Source organism: Rissa tridactyla, chromosome 21 (assembly GCF_028500815.1).
Source record: "Rissa tridactyla isolate bRisTri1 chromosome 21, bRisTri1.patW.cur.20221130, whole genome shotgun sequence".
Taxonomy (NCBI): Eukaryota; Metazoa; Chordata; class Aves; order Charadriiformes; family Laridae; genus Rissa; species Rissa tridactyla.
Window position 1 is genome coordinate 7,074,442 of NC_071486.1, and position 26,824 is coordinate 7,101,265.

General features: G+C 51.2%; 3 protein-coding genes and 1 long non-coding RNA gene across 5 annotated transcripts in view; 1 reads left to right on the top strand and 3 right to left on the bottom strand.

Moving 5' to 3' along the window:
- LOC128900361 (protein PHTF1-like) overlaps window positions 1-2,861 on the bottom strand; it is a 30,460-nt gene extending 27,599 nt beyond the window's left edge. The window contains exon 1 of the mRNA XM_054181422.1: window positions 2,414-2,861. Within this exon, the coding sequence (XP_054037397.1) occupies window positions 2,414-2,831 (418 nt within the window). The 5' untranslated portion in view covers window positions 2,832-2,861. The remainder of the gene's footprint in view (window positions 1-2,413) is intronic.
- A 111-nt stretch (window positions 2,862-2,972) lies between these two features.
- On the top strand, window positions 2,973-22,611 carry LOC128900175 (uncharacterized). Its single transcript, XR_008463217.1, has 3 exons — window positions 2,973-3,261; window positions 15,068-22,146; window positions 22,277-22,611. It is a non-coding gene; the product is annotated as an uncharacterized LOC128900175 (long non-coding RNA).
- On the bottom strand, window positions 3,480-21,180 carry PTPN22 (protein tyrosine phosphatase non-receptor type 22). Its single transcript, XM_054180964.1, has 21 exons — window positions 21,053-21,180; window positions 18,326-18,434; window positions 17,099-17,175; window positions 16,042-16,137; window positions 15,559-15,597; window positions 15,156-15,227; window positions 15,012-15,071; window positions 14,398-14,540; window positions 13,864-13,930; window positions 12,946-13,023; window positions 12,312-12,404; window positions 10,851-10,927; window positions 9,277-10,055; window positions 8,258-8,341; window positions 7,985-8,115; window positions 7,414-7,441; window positions 6,919-6,999; window positions 6,522-6,625; window positions 5,859-5,889; window positions 5,060-5,137; window positions 3,480-4,398 (listed from the first exon to the last, which is right to left on the bottom strand). Exons 1-21 carry the CDS (start codon window positions 21,137-21,139, stop codon window positions 4,334-4,336), a joined length of 2,379 nt encoding a protein of 792 aa, XP_054036939.1. The 5' UTR covers window positions 21,140-21,180; the 3' UTR covers window positions 3,480-4,333.
- BCL2L15 (BCL2 like 15) lies at window positions 22,576-26,796 on the bottom strand. 2 transcript variants are annotated; one of them, XM_054180970.1, is made up of 4 exons: window positions 26,083-26,796; window positions 24,105-24,286; window positions 23,248-23,463; window positions 22,576-22,771 (listed from the first exon to the last, which is right to left on the bottom strand). In XM_054180970.1, exons 1-4 carry the CDS (start codon window positions 26,186-26,188, stop codon window positions 22,754-22,756), a joined length of 522 nt encoding a protein of 173 aa, XP_054036945.1. In that variant the 5' UTR covers window positions 26,189-26,796; the 3' UTR covers window positions 22,576-22,753. The 2 variants fall into 2 exon arrangements, with proteins under 2 accessions (XP_054036945.1, XP_054036944.1); XM_054180969.1 differs by lacking the exons at window positions 22,576-22,771; window positions 23,248-23,463 and having other exon boundaries at window positions 23,480-24,286.
- Window positions 26,797-26,824: the final 28 nt, after the last annotated feature.

A 26,824-nucleotide genomic window follows, 5' to 3' on the forward strand; every position in this document is an offset into this window, starting at 1 on the left:
AGATGCGATAGCTAAAGTTTTTCAGTTTCGCACAGCACAGGGCTTTGTGCTAACACTTCCTTTCTCTGTCTGCAAAGCTATCAAATTTGTATTCCCTCTTTATTCTCCTGCAGTACTTGAAGTTAAAGAAAAAAAGCACATACGAGGTGAGCATCTACTGATCTACACAAAAAGGTGTAATGATAAAATACACGCAGCTTCAAGTTATTTAGTCTAACCACAGAATTTAACTATATCATTACACATTTGGTCTCAGAGCTCTTCAGTAAAGACAGCTGACCTTCATAACAGCCTGTTGTAATGAACAGAATTACTCATGAAGCAAAGAGAGAGTTGATTGCTTAATACTAACTTCATACAATTGTCTTCGGACCTGAAATACAAGTTTTCACAGTACTGCTGTTAGCCTTTACAAACAGCCAATGCCCTTATTTTTATATTACAGCTAGGGAAACCAGGAAAAGAAAGGTGGTATATCTTGTTTTGATAAGTAAACTGGAACAGTTCTTTGAATAAGCTTTTTTTGGAAGTCTCAGAAGTTAAGCATGCACAAGTTTACTCAGTCACTAAGCTCTTTACTAACTGCAAAGAACATATTAATCACACAGAAGATCTTTGTTCTGGTGGGACCAGAGATCCCGAGCTCAAACTAAACAAGAATTCCATGCCACCGCTGAGCTGTTGGGAATACTTCCTCATAGGCGTTTCTAAGTTTTGGCTGTTAAAGGTGTCTTATTTTAAGCACTTCTAATTTTAGATATCGTTTAAAAACCTCAGATGTGCACTAGTCTTAACTCACAGTATCTTCCTGTTTGAAGATATTCCCTGATAGCAGACATACACCTTGCATTCTGCATTTTGGAACTTCCAGTGAACATTGCTGTTTTCAGGATAAAAGCTACCCTGACTCCCTGCCACTGCTGCATCCGCTGAACACAGCGGAGTCCCACTGCTGCAGTGAGAGTAACCTCTGTGTTAAGTGAAGCTAGACAGTGACGTTATGGTAGTGATGCCTGACAATCTTGAAGGAAATATAGTTTGAATTATTCCTTTAAATAAGTAGAAAGACTCCAGTACCTCAAACACAAAGAAAGCTACAGCCAGATCATCAAACTACGGTCTCCCACAGCGAGGCAGAGTAACAGCAGAGCCAATAACTCAGCTACTCTAAAACTATTAGACATCATGTAACTGAACACACCAGTATCACTATTAAACAGCAAAAGCACTGGAGATGTTCATTGTCACCTCTGGCCAAAGATCAGAATAATACAGTCAAAGAAACAGGCAGTTTAATTAGATTACACACAGAAATGAAAACTGATAGTGAAAGACAGAAAAAGAAATCCAGCCCCATCCCAAAAGCTACTACATATGCAGCTTGGGACAAGTAAGGAAGATCTTCAGACTTTCACTTAGTAAACAGCTTTCCTGTGCAAATCTGGAATTCAGATGGTAAGTTTAACAGCGTTTAAGCCTTCATTAAAAGGCGGCCTCATTTGATTACTGGGTTAGAACTGACATAGAGTGACACTCCTGGTCTAGGAAGACATACTACTTCTCTAGTTTTATCAACATTTATCAAGCTAAAGTTTGAAATCTATGGTCCAGTAGCTTTTATAGCCATTAGTCAAACACAGTGGCTTAGAAGCATTAAACAGTAGTGAAAAGTCTCTCCCCATAGTAATTTTGCCCATTCTTAAGACAGTAGTATCTAGAGTTTACATTATAGACCTAACTTTTGTAGGCACATGCATCTTTGGTGTCTTTGGCACATACTGTCACGTATACTCCTGAAGCATAATCCACAACGTATCTTTATTACAGCAGCTTTTGCAATTGCTTTTTATCTACGTTGCTCTCACCAAGAAGCTTTTTACTATCAGAAACTCGTGAGCAGAACCGAAACAGTCATTCTACACTGTTTAAAAAAAAAAAAAAAAAAAAGAGAGAGAGACACGCACCGAAATCTAGAGACGTTTTGGCCTTCCTATCAGAGAAACCCCAGGTGATTTATTTTAGGGGGCGGAAAAAAGAAAGGCAAACACACCACCAAAACACCACGGGCAGCCCCAGTTCAGTACACGTTAACGCACCCGCAGCAGGAAGGCGGCTTTGCTCCCACAGCGCTTGTTCGCCCACCACGATGGGGCAGCCCCGGGTGCCCCCACCCCGCGGACCGACACCGGCTGCGGCCCCACGCCCCCCCCCACATCCGCTGGGCGCCGGTAGTGGCCAGCGCTCCCCCCGGCTCCCGCCTCGGCCCGGCCGGGCCCGAGCGAGCGGCTCCGCCGCCGAGCGCGGACGGCCCGGGCAGGCGGCGGGCGGGCTCCGCTGGGCTGAGCCGCACCGGCCGGGCGGCCACCGGGGCGGGAGGCGGCCGGTCAGCCCCGCGGCGCGCCCCCCTCCTCACCTCGCTTGCTGGGCCGCCCGGCCGCCCCGTCGGCGGGGCTGCCCCGCCTCGCCTTCTGCGGCTGCCCGGCGGCCAGGCGGCCGGGCTCGGGGCCGGCGGCGGGGCGATGCCGGTGGTGGTGGTGACGGCGCTCCTCCAGCGCGGCGGGCGGCGGCAGGCTGAGCGGGGAGAAGGTGAAGAGCCCGGCAGCGGCGGGCAGGCCAGGAAGGGCGGCCGGGGGCAGGGGCTCCGCCGGGCCGGGCCCCGCCAGCAGCGGCTGGCTCAGCCGGGCCCGCTTGCCGCCCGCCGCCTCGCCGGAGGGACCCCGCCGCCGCCGCCCGCCGCCGCGGGGCCGGCCGGGCCGGTCCCCCGAGGGGAGCGGGGGCGGCTCCTCCGGGGCCCGGGAGACGGCGCGCACCGCAGCGACCTGCGCAGCCATTTCACAGTCTCCCTCACACACATTTAAATGGCCCGAGCGCCGGGCGGCACCGCGCACGCGCCGCGACCCGCCGCGGGCGGCGGCGGCGGGAACTGTAGTCCGCTGGCGCGCGCATGCGCGGGGAGGGGGGGGGGTCACGTGCCCCGGCGGGAGCGGGCGCCGCGCGCGGCGCCGGAAAGCGCCGGGTTATTGCGGATCCGCGGCTGAGGGGCCTGGCCGCCCGCGGGAGCCTCGAGACGCCCCCGCGGGCCCATAAATCGGCTTTATTTTTGCGGCGTTTCCGACAAGCCGTGTAACGCTCCGGCGATGAAGCTCACCCGCCACCGCCGAGGTCGGCACCGCGCGCGGGGCGGCCGCGGGCCCGGGCGACGAGGCGGCGCTGCCCCCGCCCGGTGCGGCGCGGACCGACTGCAGCAGGAACATCAATCGGGTGAGGCCTAGTGTTGGTTTCTGCCGTTGAGAAAACGGGTGACTTCGGTGAAAAACGGGGCAGGCGCCTCCTGGGCTGTGTGAGCCGTTGCTCCAGCAAAAGTAGCTTAAAAGCAGCTTGAGGTGGCAGCTCCGGCCGCGGTCAGTAGACTCCCCTCGACCAAACTCCTCCAATCCCACTGCGTTTTTCCTCTCTCTACAGGAAAATAATCACATAAAGCCATTTCCAACATCTTTATTCGCCCCCACCGAGGATATAAATAGCAGAGGAGTCTGTCTAGAAATGTCATCTTCAAAAGATGCATCTGAAATTTTTTGCTAGAGAGTCACAAATCCTTAAAAATAGCATTGCTTTAAAAATACAATTATATTTTCGTGTTTTGTTTGGGGTTGTTTTTTCAGGTCATTCTGCAGTCTGTTGCACTCGTTTAGTTTATGTGTGGTCAATCAGCATCTTAGTCTTACTGACCGAGAATCTAGACAAATTATCTGGTTCACTCAGATGGAAAAAAAAAAAAAAAGGCAAAAATTATTTCTAAAACTTGAGGTGCTAATTGTATGTTAGTCCAAGTACTGTAAATACTGTAAACACTTGAGGAAGTGGGGTCTTTGATTAGGGCAGACTCGCGCATGTGAGTGAGGTTACACCGATGCCACGTCTGCGCCACCAGAGGCTTGTCGTGCTTTGGCCCCGCCGTGGTCCTGCCACATCACTCAGTAGTCCTCGCTGGGCCCCCTCACCAGTTTACACTGCTTTGTCACAGAAAGCTCAGATCCATCCCTTTGAAGTGAATGTGTTCCAAAACACAACAAAAATGTATTCCTCCTTAGCATAAAACGTCTATTCCCGTTTTTAGTTTCCATTGTGCTGTAAATTAACTGAAAGTGCGTGGCTGCTGGTACTTCTCTGTTCTTCTTTGCTTTGAAACTTCAGTTGATGAGGAATGGTGCAGGTAGTGCCTGAGCTGCAAATATCATGCAACAGCTTTTGATGTATTTATTTATTTTGATGAAAACCTCACTGGGATGAGCACTCTCATCAAATCTGTAATGGCCGATCCATAAAACATATCTTAAATATTCCATGCTGGTGGTGGATTTCTTGGTCCTTTAGGTTTTGAAAATCGATTTGCAAAGCCTAGGAAGAAATAATTTTTTTAATGCAATAAATTCTGTGTGGTTTAGATGTTGTTGATGTAATTCCTTAAGATAATACAGTATTTGAAAATACTTGTAATTTCAGTTCTTTCCCAGACTTTAAGATGTGGTGGACTTAAAGCAGCCTCCTGTAGTTTTAAGCCAACTGGTGCAAAACCAGTCTGTGAATGTGTCTACCTGACAAATACTGTCATTATAGCATGAATATCAAGATAACTAGATTTTATGCCTAATCTAGTAGATGACTACTCTCTAGTAGAAGAATTTAAAAATGGAAGAGATGGTATTTCTGCTCTGCCGTATTACAGCACATAAGGCAGCAGCTAGAGGCCGTGCTACGGCTTTGACTTTGTCTTCCGCTGTCTCTGTGGCCACATGAAGGCTTTGAGATACAGGAAAGACAAATACACGCTTCAGACTGTTCACACACTGAGACACATTTGTCAGAGTAGGTTTCAGGGTTTGTGTTTTCCATCCTTACCTGTTATTTAAACAGTTTGTGGATAAAGTTGTAAACATGTAAAAACCTAATAAACATTATTTGTAATGTCTGTAAATTTTTAGCATTCAGCCTGGTATCCGCATTTAGACTTTCAAAAAATGGGTAGTTCCCACACCAAAACATAAAGACAAAAACATACCAAAGTTAAGGAAAGACCTCGAGTGGTTTGACGGGGCAGATTCTGGTGGTTTTGTCAGCGAAGGTGGACTGCAGATGCCTAGAAATAAAAAATTAGACCGAAGCAGTTAGTCCCTGTGGTAATTCCCCGAAGAGCTGGACTGGGAGACGCCTGTGGGAAAAGGCGTACGGACACACACACGACAGCGCCGGGCACGGATGCGATCGCAGCACGAGACACAGTTCAGTGCTTTCCACGCTGGCAGAGCTTGAATGCCACACAGTTTAATGACATTATTTACTCATAGCAGGGAGCGAGTGTATGTACTACTGCAGCGCAATCCACTCCCGAAATGTTTTCTCAGAAGTAATTTAAACGGTTTTTAGCCACCCTATTTTCAAGATACGCATTTTGATTTTAGATCCAAGGCAGCTTAATGAGAAACTCCTTATTTATGCTCCACATAGACCGGGCAGAATCCAGGATGGGGCTCACGTTCCCCACAGCACCCCTATCCCCCATTTTTAGAGTATTTGTCCCACGACATTGATTTGAGCAACCTGAAGAATCTGGCATTTTGGGTACACTGGAGCTGTCCCCAGGGTACCCAAAGGGCATTACCAGGGCATGACAGCATCCCTGCGATACTCCTAAAAGAAATGTTGCTACCCAGCTGGGCCGGCGCAGCCCTGCATGTCCTGCCCCAAAGGAGGCAGACGTGCGGGGCATTTCACATCTGACAGGGTCAGGTTCTTGAAAATTCAGTCCCGCATATTTCTTCATGTACTTGCTTAAAGCCATCAGGAAGATGCAGACTTACTCTTTCTTACGTTTTTCAATATTTTCAAGCTCTGTAGAAAAAAAAAAAAAGGTGCCTTGTTGGAAAAAATGTATCAAGCAGTCGATCAGTTACTATGATGAAGGGAATTCACTGATAAATTGAGATGTATCACATCTCGTAAGTAGTATCGTGCCTAGACTGAAATGCAGAGTTCTGCCATTCACTCTGTCTCTGCCTTTTTTCTGGCCATCCCGAATGCCTCCGGTTTGTATCATTCTTGCTGTTCTTCCCAAATGCTTTTCTGCTCCACCGTAACATCCCAAACTACAATTGCTCATGAGGATAATTAACAAGGGCCACAAGAGGCGACTGGTGACGAGCAGAGCCTGCCCTACGCGGGAATTCAGACTCCCCTGGAGCAGCTTTTCCCAAGAGGAACTGGCACTCCGGGCGGACGGAGAGCCGAGGCGTTCACACGGGAATGGCTGTGTTCCCTGTTCCTAGTGCAGACAGGGCTTTAGTTTGTGGTTCTACAGCAGAGTATTTTTATTAGTGTTGTTTCCTTGCCCTAAATATAAGCGGTCTCAAAGCAGGCAATTTTCACAAGGTTAGCAGTGAGAAAGTAGCAATAGCTGTAACTGGAACGATCTCTTCTCACCCCCACCCTTCTCAAGAGCTTGTGTTTGGTCTTGTTTCTGTTACCTTGCTTCTCCTGAAGCATTTCATAGGCTCTGACCACGTTTCAGAAGCATTGTTCTCTGAGCCCGGGGGACTCGTCGTAGAATTTCTTGCAGCAGGCTGCAGACCTGGGGACATACATCAGAACATTTTCAGTGGTCATTCAAGAACCCTCTTGCTTTTTCCTAAGTGCTTTGTTGTTGCTTTTCATTTCCTGTAATGCAGCAGCTCTAGAAGTTTCCAGAAGGTCCCCTCGTTGCATTTACTTTCTTTATATCTGCAGAACTCCTGCAGTTCAGTCCTGAAGCACTACTGTTGGTAATGCGTTGAACAAGTGGGGCACCATCTCCTCAGCTACCCACAGGTTTAGGTGTAAGTGTAAAATCTCAGTTATATGCCGAGAAAATAACTCGTCACTCACTCGCTGCATCAGCAAGAACAAATGACTCCGGGGTTCTTTCAGGAAGTGGAGGAGGAGAGTTAGAGCGATCCCGGGTTGTCTCTAAGAAAGCAAAGATAAAACAGTTGGTTACCTAGCTTTAAAAATATATATATATATATCCTTTCACTGAGAGATCCGGAGTACTTTAACCGGCATATGTCAATCCTCTCAAAGGAAATGCTCAACATGCAGCAAAAGATGCAACAACGCTTGGCCCAAGGAGGCTGCAAGGAACATCGTCATGTGTGGGGTGAGGCAGGAGCTGATTAGGAAATACAGAACTAGCAGTTTATTTGGTTGCAGAACTGTCTAGTTCTGTTTAGAACTATTTAGTTGCAGAACTATTTAGCAACACAATATTTTCTGTTGGACTGAGCACAGATCCTAAAGACGTTTACTGAATACGGTAAAGCGGCTTCAGTAAAAAGCAGACCTTATTTCCAAAGACAGTTTATCCCAGCATTAAACTTATACCTGTTCGTGGGCTCCGGAGCTTCACACTCTGGAAACAGAAAACAAGGAAGGTATTTGAAATTCCCACAACCAAATGTCGTTCTCTTGCACACAAGCAAGCCAGAGAAGATGAGGAAATGATGTTACGCGCAAACACCCTCCCACACACACCTCCATGCTCATGTAATGGAAGATAGACTTACGCCTTATTGTTTCACTTTACAAAGCTATAATTCAACTATGGGATGATCAAGAGATGCCTAAATTTGGTTCAGCTCCTGCCTGTTCCACAGGGCAGTGTGAACCTGAGTGGACCACTAACTTGCTGCCTTCATTATGCTTCTATAAAAGGGACAATATTTTTACTGCCTTGTATGGGATTCAGGACCCCACAAATTAACGTTTGGAGTAAAGTAGATGTTGATAAGGAGGAGCCTGACTGGGACCACACCTTCCTCCCAATCTTGAACCCTGAAATAATTTATGGAAAGTACAGAGTGCCAAAACTAGGGTCTTTCTCACAGAGGGAAACACGGTGAGGAAATCGGCATAGTGATAGTGCTGGAGAAGAGGTAAAAAGCCACTTACGTACCTTACATGGTCTCAGTCTCACTGAGTCGTTAAACATCTCCGAGTGAGACTCACCACTCCACTCCAAAGAGGTTCCGATATTTGTGTTTCTGTCTGGAAGCTGAAAATCAGAAGCAGCCAGAGGAAATTGTCCTAGAAACAGTTGAACACAAGAGAGGTGATTTCTCATCGCAGGCAGCCCGAGCAAAGGCACTGCTGGATGCTGCGGTACCACACAAACATGGGGAGAGCCCCCAGAGCACTGCTCAGCCCCTGCTTCGGCAAATACACTTACCAGATTCACCGGCCACAATAAAGGACTCGGGGGTTCGCTCGGGCAGGGGCGGAGGATCATCATCATCCGGCTGTGGCAGGGTGGCTAATTGGGAGACAGGGACAGATTACCTGATGGCACGACACAGCAGAAGTACAGACCTTTGCAGAGCCTCCGAGAGCTGACTGCTCTTGCCCAACCACGCACCAGAGATGATGGCTAAACACCTCTCAACTGAAGTTAAAAATCCACATATTCCTCCGCACCAATTCACCTGCCACTAGCTACACAAGGGCCCCCGGGGCAGACGTCCAGCAGCGTTGGCCGCAGAGTTCCCATTGCCCAGGGGAAAATGACGAGCGCAGCCCCAGCACGCAGCCAGGCGGCTCGTGCCGCAGCTCCCAGCGCTGCCCAGGAGGCTCTGCACCTAGATAACGGGCACGCTTCTGTGGCACTCAACACTGAACCCCCAGCAGGACAAAGCGAAATGTCCGACTGGGCCAAGACTGACCAGAACAAGGAATAATTCTACTTTCTTCATGTGGCGGGTGATGGTTTTAAGGCTACAGATCTGGGCAAAATGCTAATATTGAAGTCCTGGTTCTCTCAGTCTCAGTGGGATGTCATGACGCATGACACCCTGCAGAAAGGAGTGGTTTTTTGACCTGGAAACAAGCTCCTCAGAGAAAACCATTTCTGGGAGCTTTCTGAATGCTTCTCATATCACCCTGTGATCCTAGTTAGTCAGCCCCAATCCCGGCCTTCCTGTGAGAGCCCTACCAAGATGACACAGTGGTCCAGCGCAGCTGCATAACGTGAAGCCCAAAATCGCGCTGTTCTAAAAATGTTTATTTTTATGGGAAAAATTTAAGGCAGGATTAAATGAATGTGAGGATGAACCCAGTTGCTCCCGTGGCAATGCAGTCCCGAGGAGCAGCTACAGCCCTGCCTGGATGCCAACAGGTGCCTCTCACCCCCCCTCCATCATGCCGCGATCCCCAGGGACCGAGCCCTGCTCATCGCGGTGCTGCCCCACTTACTCAGGGAGGACATCCCACTCGGGGAGGACATCCCTTCGTCACGCAGCTGGGGAGCGCAATGTGACACGGCCCTGGGCGGTGGGGAGCCGGCCACGGCAGGCTGCAGCGGGGCACTCACGGCACAGGGAGGGAGACGCGCATCCTGCTCCTCCGCAAAGCACTCAGCCAACACGGGGGACACAGGGTCATCCGGAGAGAGGGAAGAGAAGTAGGGGTCTTCTGCTGAGCAGCAGTAAGGGTAAGGACATTGCCCGTGTTTCCTGTGGCTTGGGGGGCCATCCACGTCTCGGCTCAAGTGGTTCGGCTCAACAGGGGAAAATCCATCCTGCTGCTTCACCTGACGGCTTGAGTAGCCGGCTTTTAGCAACTGTGAACTCAAAATGGGCTTTGCATCCCCTCCATCCCATTCCCAGCCTTCTCCCTGCTGCGCCAGCACAAAAGGGGTCGATGTGGTCCGTGTCAGAGGTGCTCTGCCACGGGGCCCTCTCCTGCCGGCTCCCTTCTGTTCCAGGTTGAGAAGCAGCTGCTCAGGAGAGATGCTGTTGAGCTCCAAACTGCGGTGTTTCTGAAGAGCATCCCCAGCATCCCACTTCTCAGCGGCGGCCACCTTCCTGCAGTTGATGAAGTTCAAAGTGCCGAAGGAGATGGCCTGTCTGATGGGCTGGACTCCACATCCAGAGCTGTCGCACGCTGCCGTGGCAGACGACGACATCGGGGAGGCTTTGCTTTGTACCGCCAGAGGAAGACCTCGGTGCACGTCCTGTTCCTCTTGCCCTGAGCTGCAATAAAGCACCACGGTGTGAAGTCAAAGACATCTAGCACTCAGAAATCTGTGTTAACCTACTAACAGGCCCCACAACATTGCTCCTAAGAACAGATCCAGGAACATAGAGCCCGGTTCAGCCTCCAGCAGGAGCACAGGGAAGGACTGTGCACCCTGGTGCACCATTCAAACACCATCAAACGGAGGCCTTTACACGGGCAAACTACACCCTCAGTGCAGGCTGTACCAAAGAGCAAAATTATTTACAGAAAGCAGACACTGCAAACTACAACATGCCCACAGAAAGATCCCACCCCCTGCTGAAGCTGCCACCATCGGGAACCCTGACTCCTCCAGCTGCTGTTCCTGCAGCAAGAGGCACTGGAGCGGCACGTGCAGCTGTCAGATGGGACCAGTCAGGGGTCCCAGGCAGGGGACACAGCTCCAGACAGAGCGGGACCAGCACTGGGGGGTGCCAGGGGCGGGAGACTTCTTTTATACTGCCTTGGGAGGCGTTTTCAGTGCGTATGGGAAACACCGTGTAAGCACAACGTGAAGCAGACCCAAGGGGAGAAGAGGGGGCAGATAATGGCACGCAGGGAAGAGGCTGAGACTCAGTCTCATCAGCGAGAAAAGAATTGTTAGGAACAATCGTGAGGGTCAGTGGGACTCAAGGGAGGCGGCAGATCCTGTGACTAATGAAATGCAACCTTCAAAGAGAACTGTGTCACACATCAAAAAATGCATCTTCCTGAAATTGCATGGGCGACTGAAAATACCAGCCCAGGGGATACTTGTGCTGTGGCCTTACCAGGTTAGTAAACTCAGAGAATAAATATCCTCCACTGGAGTCAGAAGTGGCTTGGCTACAGGATGCCTTGTTTGTACCTAGCAAAAGAAAAAGTTATAAAACAAGAGTGAGGAGAAAGAATGCAAAGAACACAAACATGCTATTTCAGGAGTTGGAAATTGTGCCAACTACTTTTAATTATTAATGCAGTTTGGAAATGACAAACACCAACTTGAAAACACCGAGTTGGAGCTAAAAACTGAGGACAGAGCCTCCAGAACAGCAATTCCTGTCAGCACCCCTTTGAAGTGAGCACAGCGAGCCGAGCAGCCATCCGACTGTTCCGAACACCCGCAAACCAGCCTGCGCAGACATCTCTGCCGTCAGGACCCTGGGTGGGCATCAGCCCGGTTCCACGCGTGACACTTCAGCCATGACCATCCCCCATGCTCTGCAGAGCGCTTTCAGAGGGCAGCAAGGTTTAGGCAGGCGAGAGGTTTGGCCAGGAGTTACAAAACCACATCCGGACTTGAACAGTTTTCTGCATTTTGTGTCAACTTAGTCTTGCGACTCCTTTGCTTACAGGCTGTCCACAACACAGAGAAAGAGGCCTTTCCAGCTCTCTTCTCCCTCAGCTCTGCCTTGGAACATCCTGCAGATCCTACGGCAAAACTGAGGCACGAGCCCCATTGCAGGATTCTGTTCCCAATTCTTTAGACAAAACCTCCTGACAAAATAAGCTAATTGTAACCTTTCAGCCTTTGTCTAAGAATGGTAACGCATTTACTTCAGCCAAATTGCAAACAGCTACACAGGAAAGGTGAGGTTCATGGCAGCAGTTGCTGAAGAACAGCAAGAGCAAAGAAAAGGTTAACCATGGATGTTTTGGATGTTCCTGTTTATGTCCAACTTCACACCAAGACCACATCATTTTTCCTTGGAGCTGCATCAGATTTGAAAGATTTGACATGTTTTTTCACGAGATATTTTAGCCCACCCTGCCACAGACAGGCTGTAATGCTCATTTCCTCACTAGAGCACCACCACGTTGCACTTTTGGCCACCTTTGTACCCAAAACTTCCCACCTGCACTGAAAGTCACTCGGTTCCTTGCAAGCACTCCACAAAGACAAGTTTCACTGGCACATCCACACGGAAATCAGATGCTACTGTAGAAAGTCGATGCTTTTCTATTCACTTATTACATTAAACAATTACAAAAGTATATAGAAAATGGTTTTGAGACCGAAAAAAATTTAGCTCTCGCTTGGGGCCAAATCCTGGGATAAGCATTGCTCGTTGAGGGAAACAGCTGGATTCTCATCGGTTAACTTGAAAGGAGGCTCAGTTTGGGCACCAAGGGTAGCAGAAAACACGGGGACTCATTCCAGGTCTGCAGAGGAGACCCTGCAGCAGGAATCCAGGCTGGAGCTGGCATGCCCGAGGTGCGAGAGGCAGCGTGTTTGTCCTGGGGACTTTTACCTGTGAAGCAGCAGAATCTTCCTGGGCATCGAGTGCTTTAATCTGCCTTTTGAAGAGCTCAATCACCGCATCATAAACCAGCTCATACTGCTCCTGTGGTCCAGACAGATAAAGCAGACATGAGAGCCAGCACCTGCGAGACCATAAATGGTCACCTGTACCCAAATCAGGCATCAGCCCCTGAGAGAAGCTGCCACTTTCCTGTCCGTTAGCAGGGTGAATTCTCAGAAGAGGTAGAAGCCACAACTTTCAAAGGGTTCAGACTGAAGCATTTGGGGTTTTTTTAGGTGCTCAAGCAACATTGTTCTGCATTGAGCTTCCTCTTCAGTCTATCTCAGCTGAGAAGAGTTCCCACTTTATTTCCTGGACAGTCCCTGGTTTCACAGCATAAGCGCCCGATAAACCAGACTGCAAGCACTAAGCTATTCCAGCTGCCTATGAGGAAATGGTCAGCTACCAAATTCATTTCTGCAAAATCATTCTTCTCTTCAGAAAAGGGACCTCACAGAACATCTACATGCCCCAGTTCCCAGCAGCACAACTGCTCTGTGTTTCCTTACTGCAGACCCTCCTGGGGAGAAGCTGAGGTCCCAGTATGGAGAGTATACCAGCTGGCAAAACTTCCCGAACGTACCTTGGTCTGCACTATGGAAGGCCTTTGCGTGCGCATTTCCTGGATCAGACTAAAAATACTGAAGTTCACTGGAACAATCTTGCAAGAAAGAGAAAAGACAAAAAATTAGACAGGTCTAATTCCATACAGCTTCCAAGGCATGATGCAGTTTAGAGCAACATCCGAAATTCTGGCCTGCAACTGCAGGAATTTTTAACAAAGGACCTGCTTTAAGTGCTGTTTTTTATTATGAACCAACTTGCCTCCTCCCTCCTGTCTTGCACTCCACAGAAAATGCCCTTTTTATAAGAGCATTGCTAACAGCTGTGAATAGCACGAAGGACGAGACACTGATTTCCCAGATCAATGGGGTCGGGGTTGCTGCGGCACAGACAGCAGCCACTGCCGCAAGTCCCAGCAACCCACCACAAGGCCAGGCATTACTTCACATATGTTGTTGTTGAAGAGTCAGAGTAAAGCAAGTTGTTAGCTTGGAAACACTGGATTTCTGATGCTTAGGTGCAGAGAAACAAATGCAGACGGTAAAGTCACATTGACCAGCGAAGGCCAGTGCAGAGCTGGGTGCCACAATCTGAAGGTCCTGCCAGAGGGAGCAGCGGGAGGGAGGATTCTGCCCCATCAGCACAAGCATCGGGGGCTGCTTGCATCGGGACGGGGAGGGGAACAACGGCAATGGATGGTGCACATAAAATGCAGAGCGTAAAGAGAGAGAAGCAGCTCAAGCTGGGAACGGGGTGTCAGCGGTTTGGCCATCGCCGTTCCCCAGTCAGGCTGCGGCGAGCTCCCATTCGTGTCACCTGAAATGCACCTGCATGCAGTCAGAGGGGTGCAGGGGGAGTGAGGGGGGAGAGAAGGCGAGGCGGGGACAGAGGTGCAGCGTGCTGCACGCTGGAAGGCGCCGGCTGGGCTGACACTCACGCCGTCCTTCAGCAGCTTCTGGGTGTAGTCGATGGCACAGATGACTCCTGTCCTCCCGCAGCCAGCACTGCAACGACAGTCACGGCAGGGTCGCTAGCAGAGGTCAGCGGGTGGGAGCGCTCTGTTTTCTAACAAGGATATTTGAAAAAGATCCGCAGCCTCCTGTGACCCTCCCGTCCCGCACCACAGGGAGTGCAGACCTGCACCACAGCCCTGCTGCAGCTTCACCCGCCCCAGGAAGGCTCCCCCTGCCCACGGCGCTGCTGCAGCCTGGACGGCACATCTGGAGCTCCTGCGGGCACTTCTCCGTCCTGCTGTGGCAACCAGCCCACACGGGGACATGCCCGGTGCTGGTGGTCTCCTCACCACACATACTATTGCTGGCCTCTCTCCTCTCCTGCCACCCGGCCATGCCAGCTGTCCCCAGAGGACACCTTTGCCTTAGCATTTCCTATGAGAGGAGCTGGGACGCAGGTTTGTGCCAGCTGCCACGCGCCGCAGCCACCCGTCCCCGCCGCTGACAGGCTCACCCACCTGCAGTGGACGCAAACGGGGACGCTGTCGTCCGGCTGGTAGCAGCGAATCTCGCTGATGAGCTCCAGGATGGGCTCAATGGATGAGGGGACGTCATGGTCCGGCCAGTTTTTATAGTGGAACTGATGGACAGTGCGGATTTCCTGCAAGAGGAGAGGAGCGCTGGCACACCCGGGGCTGGCCTGTGCTGCCAAGGGGACACTGCTGCAGCCGTGTCCGACCCGGCCGCCGGCGCAGCCAGGGGAAGCTGGCGGCTGCAGACATCTCCAGCTCCCATCCGCACCGGGGGGCAATGGTTAGAGGTGCAGTTTGCAGGTGGTCGTGTTAGAAAAGGAGCGTTGCCACTTCGTGACATTTTTGATGTTACCTGTTGGCCTCGCTTATCCGGGGTCTGATTTGCCACGACTGACAAACAGTTTCAGAAAAAGAGGTTTGATTTCATTAATTTTTTACTTTCTTCATTCCTTCAGCTGCTGTCAAGTCTAAAATAGCAGGCTGAGCACCATAAAATTTTCTGCACAAAGCGTTTGCAGTCTGCACTGCATATTTTAATATATTATTTATATAAAAAAAACTAGCTGAATGCAATTCCTGCCTTGGCCTTTCTTACTTACCTCATTCAGGGTCACCTTTAAAGTCCTAATCACGTACTCATTTTTCTTCTCTTCAGCTTCCTGCAGAACAAGAAGTTAGAGTCACATTTTCTGCGGACGATGGGAGTTTCCAGCGCACGTGGTGCTCGGGGCAGCTGCACTCACACAGGCGACGGAGAAAGGACCGCACTGCAGCGGAGAGCCGCCCGCCTCTGCCCAGTACCGCTCGCATTTCTTCTGTTGGGAGAAGCAGGACACGTTTGGTTATTCGCCACCCGCGCTGTCTCCTGTCTCACTTTGCCGGACAGACTCGTGCCGGGAGGAGGCCAGCTCTCGCTGCCGGCCGGCTCCAGCCTCCCCTGCCCCGGAGCCACCATTGCTGGGTTCCCCCTTCCAGAGACGCTAGCTACACTACTGGAAACTGGCTTAAGAGTCTGTAGCTGGAGACTCAGGAAACAGCCCGTATCAAACAGAAACTCGCTGTTGCTAATGGGATTTCATAAAAATCTGCATCTCTCCATCCTGCCCCGGCACTGTCACGGCAGGGGCCATCTCTGACGTGACTCACCTTTCCCATTTCAAACTCCATACAAGCCATGACCACAATCTGCAAAAAGAAGGTTCATTAGAAAAGTCCGAACACAGGTTTCTTATCCAGGCAGCAAAATCACTTGCGGGTCCTTATCAGCAATGAGGAAGTTCTGTGGGCTGCCTTCCCCAGAGCCCTGGACTGCCAGGCAAATCAAACCCATGGCCACGGCACAGCAAACCGGGGACATCACCCACGGCCCGGGTACAAGGACCTTTCCCGCCCAGAGCCCGAGTGCAGAGACAGCCACGAGCAGAATCCTGTCTCAGCACGAGCGTGGAGAAGGCTCGCGGGAAGGATGCAGGGCACACACAACATCTGGAGTAAAACGCTGACACCCCTGCTTGTCTGCTTAGTCAAAAAGGACTTCTGGCTGGCTGTATGGAAAATTTTTCTTTAAAAAAGAAAAAAAAACCAAAACCCCAAAAAACCGAAAGAAAGTTATATAAATCTGCACCTTACCAGGACTTCATACTCCCAAATCATCCTCCAAAAGTCAATGACAGTAGTGGGGAGAGGACCTTGGGTTGCAATGTATGCTCTTGGCCCATAGACGCCCTAAAACAGCACATGGAGACATCTTCGCGTAGTTCACTAGCGGAAATAAAGTCATCCCTCTTTCTCAATCTTACTTCTATTCAATGAGCCGATTAAGGATTTAGAAGGGCTTTTATATAGTTAAATTTTAGACACCTGTATTAAATTAAGCAACCAGAAACCAATGGTGTGCAAGCCCCCCAAAGGCAGCCCCAAGCCAGGGAGCTGGGCTTGAGGTGGGACCTGCTCCCAGAGACCACCAGTTCCTGCGGTGCATTTGGGAGCTTGGAGGTGGTGTTGCAGCAGCTGATCCGGCTCTGCAGGGTGCGGCGTGCCACAGCTGGGGCTGTTGGCCAAAGAACGAACCGTGACCCCCTTGTGAAGGTCTGTTCTTCTGCAGACAGGTTACACGGAGCCCTCAGTCATTATGGTCGAGAATGAAGGAAACCTGTCTATCTGTCTGTCTGTCTATCAGAGAAGGGTTGTGGGCACCAGAGAGTTCCAAAACACACGGAGCTCCTGATGGAGAACCAGCCTGCGTTGGCCTACCCTGTTGCTTGCCGCTGCGGTGGCGCTCAGCTGTGCTGCAGTGCAGGGCTTCCTGCCTCTGCTCTGCTTTCAGGTAAGGCGATTCTGGCCACAGGCAATTTTGCACCACTGTCACCCACCAAAGGCAGTAACACCGACGGGGAGGTCGGGGCTGTGAGCCACAAACTGTTCCACCACCCACCCCAACGTGAGCACGTGTCCCCTGCCCCGTAGCCTGGTGCCCCTGTGCTGCAAGGGGTGTTTGTGAAGGGCTCGCTGGTTGCACGCATTTTCTGTACGTCGCTTTTCCTTGAGCACAGCCCAGAAACTACTGCACAGTCCTTTCACTCTCCACAGCCACAGGACCTGCTCCTCCCGCCACAACTCAACCAGGCAGCACTAACAGCAGATACAAACACCTTTGCACAGCAAAACACCACGAAAGACGCAATACCTTGATGAAGTTGGCATTGATGTAATGAGAATCTGCATCTGATGTGATCAGGGACAACTCCACTCTGCTGTGGTCAACTGCAGGCACAAAAGCAGAAGCAGCAGCAGTTACTGTTAGTCTTTCATGGTGGCTGAGCTCCTCAGACTGCAGCACAAGGTGCTTTGAAGGAGCACACACACTGAGAGCTCATCCCAGAAGCAATGAGCGGCTGCGCAAGCCTCCTCCCACGCTACTGACAGCCCTGCACAGAATTCATAGAATCATAGAATTGTCAGGGTTGGAAGGGACCTTAAAGACCATCTAGTTCCAGCCCCCCTGCCCTGGGCAGGGACACCTCCCACTAGATCAGGTTGCTCAGAGCCCCATCCAGCCTGGCCTTAAAAACTTCCAGGGATGGGGCTTCCACCACCTCTCTGGGCAACCCGCTCCAGTGTCTCCCCACCCTCATGGTGAAGAGCTTCTTCCTAACGTCCAGTCTGAATCGACCCATCTCTAGTTTTAATCCATTCCCTCTAGTCCTACCATTACCCGACATCCTAAAAAGTCCCTCACGAGCTTTCTTGTAGCCCCCTTAAGATACTGGTAGGCCACTATAAGGTCTCCTTGGAGCCATGTCCTACGTGCAGGCAGGGACCAGCAGGCTCCCTTTCGGGGTGGTGGTGCTGAGGGCTTGGGCAAGAGCTGCAGATGCTGACGCTGCCCTGGTGCAACACCGATCTCCTCTCACCATGGAGCAAGCCAAGCCTAGAATCACCCTGCACTCCACCTTACAGGCTCAAATGAGGTCTGTGGGTTTAGATTATTATTTTTTCAAGCTAGAATGGATGAAAGGGACAGTCTGCTCCCTTCCTAGGACAGACCCCTCTTTGCAGACTACTGCACCAAGCCAGGACAAGCCACAGCAATTTTTAACTGTAGTCTGCTTTGTACGTCATGGAGACACCTTTGTCCAAAGCCATTCTCTACCAGGCCTTGCATGTGGTTGCGCTACCCAGAGCTTGCAAGGGCAACCACTAGAGAATGTGCTTCCTACTGAATAGAAGTTCTTCTGTCTGTAGAAAATACATGCCAAAGCCTTGCCAAATACTTGCCAAACCAACAGAATTCAAAGCCAACTGACAGCAGTGACATGCTCACAGCCAAGCAGCTGTGCAGGCAGATCCCGGAGGAAGAGAACAGACTCGAGCTGGCACAAAAAAAGGCTGAACAGGAACATTTCCAACCTACAGGGTAAGATGTCCTTGTATCTGTTCTTCTTGATGTTCTCTGGTTGCTCAGATGCTGCTGTAGGGTAGACTTTATCCGATCTGTACTTTGTTGACTGCCTTTTCAGCTTCTGTGATAAAAGAATGGAACAAATTACAGCAGATGCACTACATACAACACACTGCTAGAGAGTACGTGTGAAGGTCTCTGGGGGTCAGGTTCACTACCACAAAGCAAGGTCTGCACCATTAATTCTTTCCTCAGTGGCTTTTCTCCAGGTACTCAGAGCAAAAATAGAGACAGAAGCCACCTGAGAGCCCCAGCACGGGCTTCTGAGGAATGGAAAGTGTGTGCTGAGGCAGGGCCCACACGCGGCTTCTGAAGTGAAACGATGCGTTTGTTCAGCAGATGAAGCATCACCCGCACAAATAAGTGAGACACAGGGAGCCATTCTCTGAGACACAAATGGCACCCAGATAAGAGGAGTAACAATGTTGAGCCACCTTTGACAAATGATATCAGAAAAGACAGATGAATCAATTGATTTTTCTCACTTTGGTAAAGGCGCTCCCATCTGTAGCTGCAAACAGCGAGGCTCAAGCAACCAAAGGAGCACAAGCGATGGGAGCAAAGTAGCTGCAAGCACTGATGAAAGAGAAAGGAGGAGTCGTCCTAGGGTTGACCCTGAGGGTTTGAATCTCCCATCTCTTTCATTTCCAGGATAAAGCTGCAGCACTCCTGGAGAGTTCAAGCATCTTTTTCCTGCCAAAGCATAGAATTTTATTTCACTGACATCAGCTTTTAAATAACGCACAATGTTCATTCCCATCAACTTTGGAAGCCTCATTCTCGCTGTATTTTTTCTTTCATAATTTTTTGTCCACCTAACCACCAAGGGGTGCTTTGATTCAAAACAAAAGGCCATTTCTCTCATCAGTGTCTCTATGATCTGACACTCCGAAGGGCGAGCCTGCCTTTCACTGCCCTGGAGCCATCCCTTCTCCTGGGCATCGCTGCTGGGTCCAGGGAATCGGGATGACCCAGGAGAGCACTCAGGATCGCGGGCCTTTATGAAAGAAAGGCGTGTGGGGGGAAAAGCAAAGGGAAGGGACCACGGGCACGCCTGAGCTGGAAGGCGAGAGGGTTTCTCCTTGTGCGCACCTCACGGTGACCTACCCGAGTCCCTGGAAGTGGGAACGGTGGCTCAGCCGCTCTCGGCATGGGGAGAAACGGTTTGGAAATGCAAGCTATCACAATTGCCTGTTGAGGCTTCTGCACTTGCCAAAGTGGCCGACCACTCGGGCCATCCTGGGAGGATCTCCTCCCGGTACAAGAGGAAACACGGCCCTGACCACTTCTACCTGCCATTTTGGTCAGAAAATGAACTGTACGTTTGTCTGCGAGAACTGGCACATGCACTGAGGCGCCGCAGCCCTCGCGTGGCCCAGCACAACTCCAGCACAGCAGCGAGAGGAGGAAATTCAGCAGCCTGTGACAGCACTTTGTTCCATGGAACAACAGACTGTCACTGCAGGCTGAGATTAATCACTTCCCCCCAGCCCAGACACCTGGAAACCAAGCACTAAGCTTTTCCCAAGTGTTTGAAGTGCCAGTCTCCACTGGTGTGGCAGAGCAGGGCTGGATCTCGCAGGGACTCCTCTGTAAGCCCTACACCTTCCCCAGAGCCCGCTGCCTGATGCGGCCCCTCTCCGGAGGGGTAGCTCAGGGCCAGTGGCGATTCTGCTGTTGGAGACACCTCGGACCTTACAGAGGTACCAGTTCTACCCTCCCCCATGTCTGCTATCACTGGGCAATGCCTTTGCTTCTCAGAGCAGCCCAGACAGCCTGCCAGAGCAACCTTCCTCTAGCTGACAGACCAGCAGCCATCACCAGCCACCAGCTTTAGCTGGGACCTGGGCTGCCGTCTGAGACCCACCCCTGCCACCCAAACCAGCAGAAAGATGTCAGGAGCTCACAGATCAGGGCACTGCACAGACCTCAACCAGCTGGGCACTGCAGAACGCAGGGGAAGGTGAGAGCCATCAGCATTTTTTGCAAGTTTTGCCTTTGGGGAAGAAGAAAATGATTTCCAGGAGGGGCCGGCAGCACCGCTGGGCATAAGGCACATGCACCCATCGCAAATGGACGCACAAGCCCTTCCGCGTAACAGCGCTGGAGGTTGGAGCAACGGCCCCTCCGGCTGCTCGGACGCCGTCTCCTCAGCCCTGGCCAAGGAGCCCAGAGTCGATGGGGGAACAGTCTCGGTTCCACAGAGCGTGCGTCCGAACACCCACTCCTCAGGGGGTGCAGGGGGGTCTGTTGAAATGGAAAAAGGAAAAGCTATGTCAAATAGCCACCAGAGATCCCTGGCAGGGACAGGTGTATCGCTGATAGGACAGATTGCAATGGGGAGAAGGGGTGCTGGCTCCATGTTCCTCACTGTACCCCCAGTTCTGTCACCAGGCGAAGTGAAACTGCGTCTTGACAAGTGCATTCGCAAAGTAGAAAACAGGAAGCTCTCGGGTAATTATTTAAAAAGCAGACAGTTTTACTTTGGAAGCAAACTATTAAATTACTCTTCTACCTTTACCTGTCCTTTACCCCGGTTAACTCCTGTGTCTATTTCTGCTGTAAAATTAATAGAAAAATGTTATTGTCACATGCAACTCACACCCCTGTTTGAGAAGTGACCGAGCAGTTCCCTTTAAAACCAGCTGAAACACAGAGACGTGCCTTAAGCGAACTTACCAAAAACTCGTCTGCAAATTCTTCTCGGTTGAGCTTCTTGCCTTGGGCCCTTTCCAGGTTTTGCAGCAGAATCTGCCTCTGGTCCATGTTGCCGTTGGCGGAGCGCGGCTGGCCTGCCGAGCCCGGGAACGGACATGTCAAGTGCGTGCGGCAGCGGAAAGCGCCAGCCCGGGGAGCGCTGGCAGCAGGCTGTGGTTTACTGACTTCATCGCAAGTCTTAAAGGAAATCAGTACGTAACAGATATCGTGGTCAAATAACAAAACAGAACACACGGCCTGGGGCCCTAGCGCCTCCTTTTAAATCCACACGCACACCGCGTGCGCCGCACGGCAGCGTGGGCAGCGCTGGTGGCAGGAGCCGAGCTGCCCCGTCCCTTCCCCGTGCACAGCGCCATGAAGACGGTCAGTGCTGGAGACCAGGGCCCGGCACCCCAACACCTGACTCCTTTGAGCACCGGGCCGGGCTGTCGCCAGCAGCACGGCTCTGCCGGCCGCGGTCAGAGTGGCGAGCATGGAGGACACAGGCGCCCGGCTGCCGCCCTCGGGCTGCGCTTCGCTGCCGGGAAGAGGCTTCAGACTCAGAATATGCTGCGACTAGAAGAGCCCCTAAAGCAGCGTGCAAAATCCACAGTTCCCCTTCACACTTGTAACTTTAGCCTGTTTTACACGTTACCTGCAAAGTGTTTTGAAGGAACACTTCAGGCAGACGCTGAGCACCTGAACCCGGCTAGCCCATCGCACTCCCTCGAAGTGCACAACCGCTTCTGAACAGAGAAAACCCATCAACAGCTCTTCCAGCCACAATTCCCCACGTCTGGTGGCTTGTGCCAGGAGAGGGGGTCAAAGCTGACTCCAGCAGACTGCAGAAATCCAATTAATTATGCCAGCCTAATTCACCTCACTCACTCTCCGTGACATTTGCGGGCACTCTAAAGACCCCCAGCACCCAGTGGAGGTCATGCTGAAGTGGGAAGGAGAAGCAGAGAACAAAATTCTCTAAGGCCATCCATTTTCTCTGCTTGCAGAAGTGGGGAAAACTAAACTAAACAAAACCAAGCTAAAACCAACAATCCTCCAAAGAAACACGAAAAAAGGTATGGGAATCACAACCTTGATCTTTCAATATCTCACATTTTGCACAAAAACTTCAGCTGTACCACGTCTGTTTCTCTTTCCAAATGTAACTGCTCATTAAATGTGTGCCCCTTCTGTGTTTTCTTGCAGATCGGGTACAGAACAGCTGCAAGATTTCTGTATCCTGCTGCTAAAAGGCAAAGGGCTGCTGATCGCTCTGAAAGAGCCCTCACTTCATTTAAAATAATGTCAAATTTTAATTTTGCAAAAACAAGACTTTGAATCACCTGAGAGGAACAGAGATCTTTAAAATAACTAATGGAAATTTGTTTTAAAACAGATATTCCCGTGATGAGTCCAGAACACTAAGCAGGAACCCAGAAGCCTTGAATAAGAGTGAAGCCCACTTCTATGGCTAAATTTAATAGAAACACAAGAAGAAAAATAAATTAATAAAAACAAACATTTATTAATTTTTTTTCTTTTAGTGATAAAGAATATCTTGTACATGTTCTTTATGCGTAGAGTTTTGGTTGCATTCTCCTGAAGAAACCCAACAGCATTTCTCCCAGGTAAAACAACGAAAAGCCCAGCTTCACCTTCTGGAAGGTTGTAGAGCCCTTTCTCTCAACTGTCCAAGTTCTCCTGAAAACAAACAAAAAACCCCGTGAGCATTTGTTTCAGAAAAAGAATTCGAGGCAGGTTTAAAGGAACCAGCAGGAAGAGAAGGACGCGGGATGCAGGGATGATGTGACCCTCTCCCGGGCCGAGTGGGTCTGTGAAGCTGCGCGAGCAGGACAGTGCTTTTTGTATGGCCCATCCGTCATTATTATTTTGATTCTCATCTAAGGGAGCGAGCTGAGCTCCCAAGATACTGAGAGAAGGAATTAAACCCCAAGACAGAGACGCAGATGGGAGTGCGATGCCGACTCCAGTAAGACTTCGCCGAGGCGTTCGGCAAAGCCGCGCTGCCATGGCTATACGCAGTTAGTTGGTGCCCATGTCCTGGGGACAGGCTGGGTATCGGTGGCAGCCGTGCGAGGCAGGAGGGAGAGGCGAGAGACACAGAGGAAGGACCATAAGCGTCCAGGCAAACATCACCGACACCTTCGCATCCTTACCCATCCGCCGTGGGCCTCAATGTAGTTTCTCACTTGAGAATTTCCATTAATCGCTCTTATGAGGTAGCTGGGATGCACCATAGCTGGGACTTTCTTAAGAAGATACATTAGCAATTTTGCAGAAACACAGAGAAAAGCGCTCTCGTAGACCAGCTCGGGGTTCTGGTCACTCCAGCTCCTGCTGAGAGAGTCCACGGCAGCCCCAAACTTCTCCATCTGCAAGCATCGAGAGAGCAGTTTGAGCTTCTTTTTAAATGACAATGCGATAAGTCAGTCTTGGCTCAAAATCCACCATCCAGCTAAATTCCCACGACTCGAGCAGGTGACCCCGCAGCTTCTGGAGGCAGCCAGGCAGCGCCGGGCCCTGGGGCAGGGCTCTCCTTGCTGCGGCTCCTGCCGGCTGCGGATGAGGGACCGGGAGGGCCGCCACGGCCCAGCTGGAGCTGCAACCGGCCCGAAGGACAAGAGCTCTGGGCTGGGGCAGCTGCGGCACCCGCTCTGCCCCTCACCGCAGTCTTCCTCCTCCTCCTCTTCTCCCCTCCGCACTTGCTGCCCCCACCCGCTCTAGACTGGCTCTTGCCATGGCAGCTTGGCCCGGGCAGTCCCGGGCTTCTCCAGTGATAAAAAGCATCTCTTCTGGAAGAGAGAAGGAGGAAAGGCAGCTCCCACAGTGCCTTGTCTGGCGTCTGTCCCGTGTTGCAGTGGCGAAGGGAGGCTGCGGGGGCCGTGCCCCGTCCCCCCAGGCCCCTGGCTCCTGCAGAGCGAGCCGCGCTGCTCCCCGGCCCTTCCTGTTCTCCGACACAGGGCGAGACGAGGGTGCCTGCAGACAAGGCAGGGCAGGACGGGGTGTGCTTTACCTCTCCCTTGAGCACTTCAGCAAGAGCCTCTGAGGAAATGTGTTCAAAATCCATGTTGCACCGGTCCCCCATTTGCCGCAGGCGACTGGCGATCACCGCTGCGTCGAACGTCTTCAAGTCGTCTCCTATACAGGCCAGGCGTCTGCCAACCGAGCCAGCGTCATACCCGGCTGGAGGCCGCCCTGCAGAGAGAGGGCGAGGGGCAGAGGACACGGTGCCACAGCGCAGCCGCTTCGGCTGCCTCCAACACACTGCCCTTGGCAGGCGCTGCCGTGGTGACTGCCTCCAGCGCTCGGGAGGTCAATCCATCTGACAAGATGCATTAGGAAGTGTAAAACCAAAGTCCCTAAGAAACGGCATACGGCCGCTCAGGTATTCATTGCCTCACAGGGACCAAGGGGCTCTGCACCAGGGGTTTGTGCAGGACTCCTTCCTCCCACCTCAGCTGCTTCATGCTCAAGTCTCGGTTCATCCCCGCTCCCGCTTCCCCAAGGGCATCCCCCTAAGGCCTCTCTTTTACCCCTCTGGGTTTTGGCAGCTCCTTCCCCCCAGGCTGCCAGAAGGGGGGTCAGAGGACTTGGAAAACCTCTCATCTCTCTCTTCCGACAGCAGTGACACAGCAGCACCGACCGGACAGCAAAGTCCGGCCTCCATCCCCCCGTGTTTTGAGGCTGCAGATCATCCTGTGCAGTCTTTGGGGAATTTATATATACTTAAGGTCTCTTCTGAGCACATGCAAATCGCAATGTTTCAAAGTCTCGTAGTAACCCAAATTTGGTAAGGTTTCCACAAGGGAACAAAAGGCATGTTTTACAGATGTCAAGTACAGAAAACCATTGGAACTTCTCAGCTACGGTACATAAAGGGGCGAGGGGGCCTCAGTTAGAGCATTTTTCCCTTAAAGCATCCTGAGGGGAAGAATTAACAACAGAATATTATTTATTGTTTCTGAACGTTACCAAAGGAAGGTTCAGCCAGAAGGAGCTACCCAACAGTGAAGGTTTCAGCAAAACCATTTCCACGTTTGACAAAGTCATAAGGAACTGAAAGCAGGATATTTCGACATAAAGCAATGGGCAACACGATCTGGAGGCATCGCTTCCTGATCCACCCACCCTCCCTCCCTCATCCAGCCCCGAATTCCAGCTCAGCTCCCCTCCTTCGGGCGCCGGCACTCAGTGTCCGCAGCCCAGGGCAGAAGCCCGTGTCTCCCGGGGCCCTGGGCAGTTCCCCAGCCCTCGGGACAGCGGGGGCAGAGGCACAATCGTCCGATCCAGGAGAGGGAAATGAGCAATACATGAAAGGAGACTTTTCCTTTTGGCAAAACGACAAACTTCCACGAAGCTTTTGAGAAATTAACTTTGCTTGCTATCTGGTGTCAGCAAGATCCCAGCGTCTCTTGGGACATTTTAACTGGTTTGTTGCCAAGAAAATAATGGGAAAATCAACACAAACACAGGTGAAATTCTGGGTTTCTTGCAGCATTGCCCAGCAAACCAAAGTAGCCCAAATGATATTGGGAGTTTGTGAAGCAAAGACTACCTTCTGTCTTACATGTTAAAGCAACTGGTTTTATCCAATAAGCAATATGAGCTTTCTTTTTGTTAATGACAATTAAAACTTGTCCCACCCGCTTGGTTCAGAGCAAGTTACTGAGGACGGGCAGAGCCGTGCGAGGCTCGGCAGCCCCTTCCCTGCCAGCAGCCGCAGCCCCGGTTCGGGGAGCAGGGGACGGGGCAGCCGCCCCTCACAGCCCCTGATGCCAAGGCAGGCTGCGGCGATGGCTGCCCGACACTCAGACGACAACACCTTGCTCTAGCTTTTCCCCCAGAAGAGGTAACTTGGAAGTCATCGCAAGCCTGCGTGTTAGGAAACTCAACAACCGCAACTACAGCCTCCTTCCTTTAAGCACTCAGTCAAAGCGCTCCTCGGTCGTCTGCACCAAACCAGCCGTTTTTCCTCCCCCGAGAGGCCTTACCTTCCGAGTCTGTCTCCAGGTTCCGGCAGTCACTCTCATCGTCACCTAGGAGGTCCGAGAACAAGGCATTCACAACGCACTCCGTCTGCTTCTCAAAGGTCGCCATTGCAGCCTGTCTCCCCGGCGTGGACACAGGCGATTCCGCTCACACCACACTCCTTGCAGGTGAGCTTTGCCTCCGGATTTTGCTTTCCTTTACCCAGAGCTGCACAAGTTCTTCCTTCTGGGAAGAGCACGACCCCTGACTCCTCCCCAGGACAGCAGGATGTGCAAATATTTGCTCTCAACTGTTGTAATTCAAGCTATGGGTGTGGTTTAGTATTGAAATAAGCCCTTTCTGATAAGATCGAAAATATTTACAAGTTATCAAAGACTGCTGACCTGTTCATTCATATCAAGGAAGGTGCCTGGATAAAAGGCTGGAATCTCCAAGTCCCGTCCCAGACAGACTAGACTCGGTCTAGACACAGCAGAGAAAATGATGGTTTGCCAACAACTATTCTTTTTCTGAAAACTGCATAATGCCAACGCAGCTCTCCGAAAGGACAAGAAAACAACATATGCATAAAGAGTCTGGAAACTGTGAATAGCAGCCCTGCTACAGCTGACTTCTTATCTACCTTTGAATTCACCCGTAGGTAGCTCACCTCTTACAGTAATTTGACTGAAATAAATTGTTGCACAATTGTTCCTTAAAGCTTTGCTTCAAGGAAGTTGAGAGAGAAAAGCCCCGTCTGACACA

Bases quoted from the DNA above. Each gene is read 5' to 3' on its own strand.
- BCL2L15 (XM_054180969.1), bottom strand. From the start codon at position 26,188: ATGGCGACCTTTGAGAAGCAGACGGAGTGCGTTGTGAATGCCTTGTTC. The intron at 24,287-26,082 runs GTAAGGCCTCTC...CTCTCTCTGCAG, and splicing joins CCTGGAGACAGACTCGGAAG to GGCGGCCTCCAGCCGGGTAT.
- PTPN22 (XM_054180964.1), bottom strand. From the start codon at position 21,139: ATGGACCAGAGGCAGATTCTGCTGCAAAACCTGGAAAGGGCCCAAGGC. The intron at 7,442-7,984 runs GTACGTAAGTGG...TTCTGTTTCCAG, and splicing joins TGAGACTGAGACCATGTAAG to AGTGTGAAGCTCCGGAGCCC. The intron at 4,399-5,059 runs GTATGTTTTTGT...ATTTCTTCCTAG, and splicing joins GAGGTCTTTCCTTAACTTTG to GCTTTGCAAATCGATTTTCA.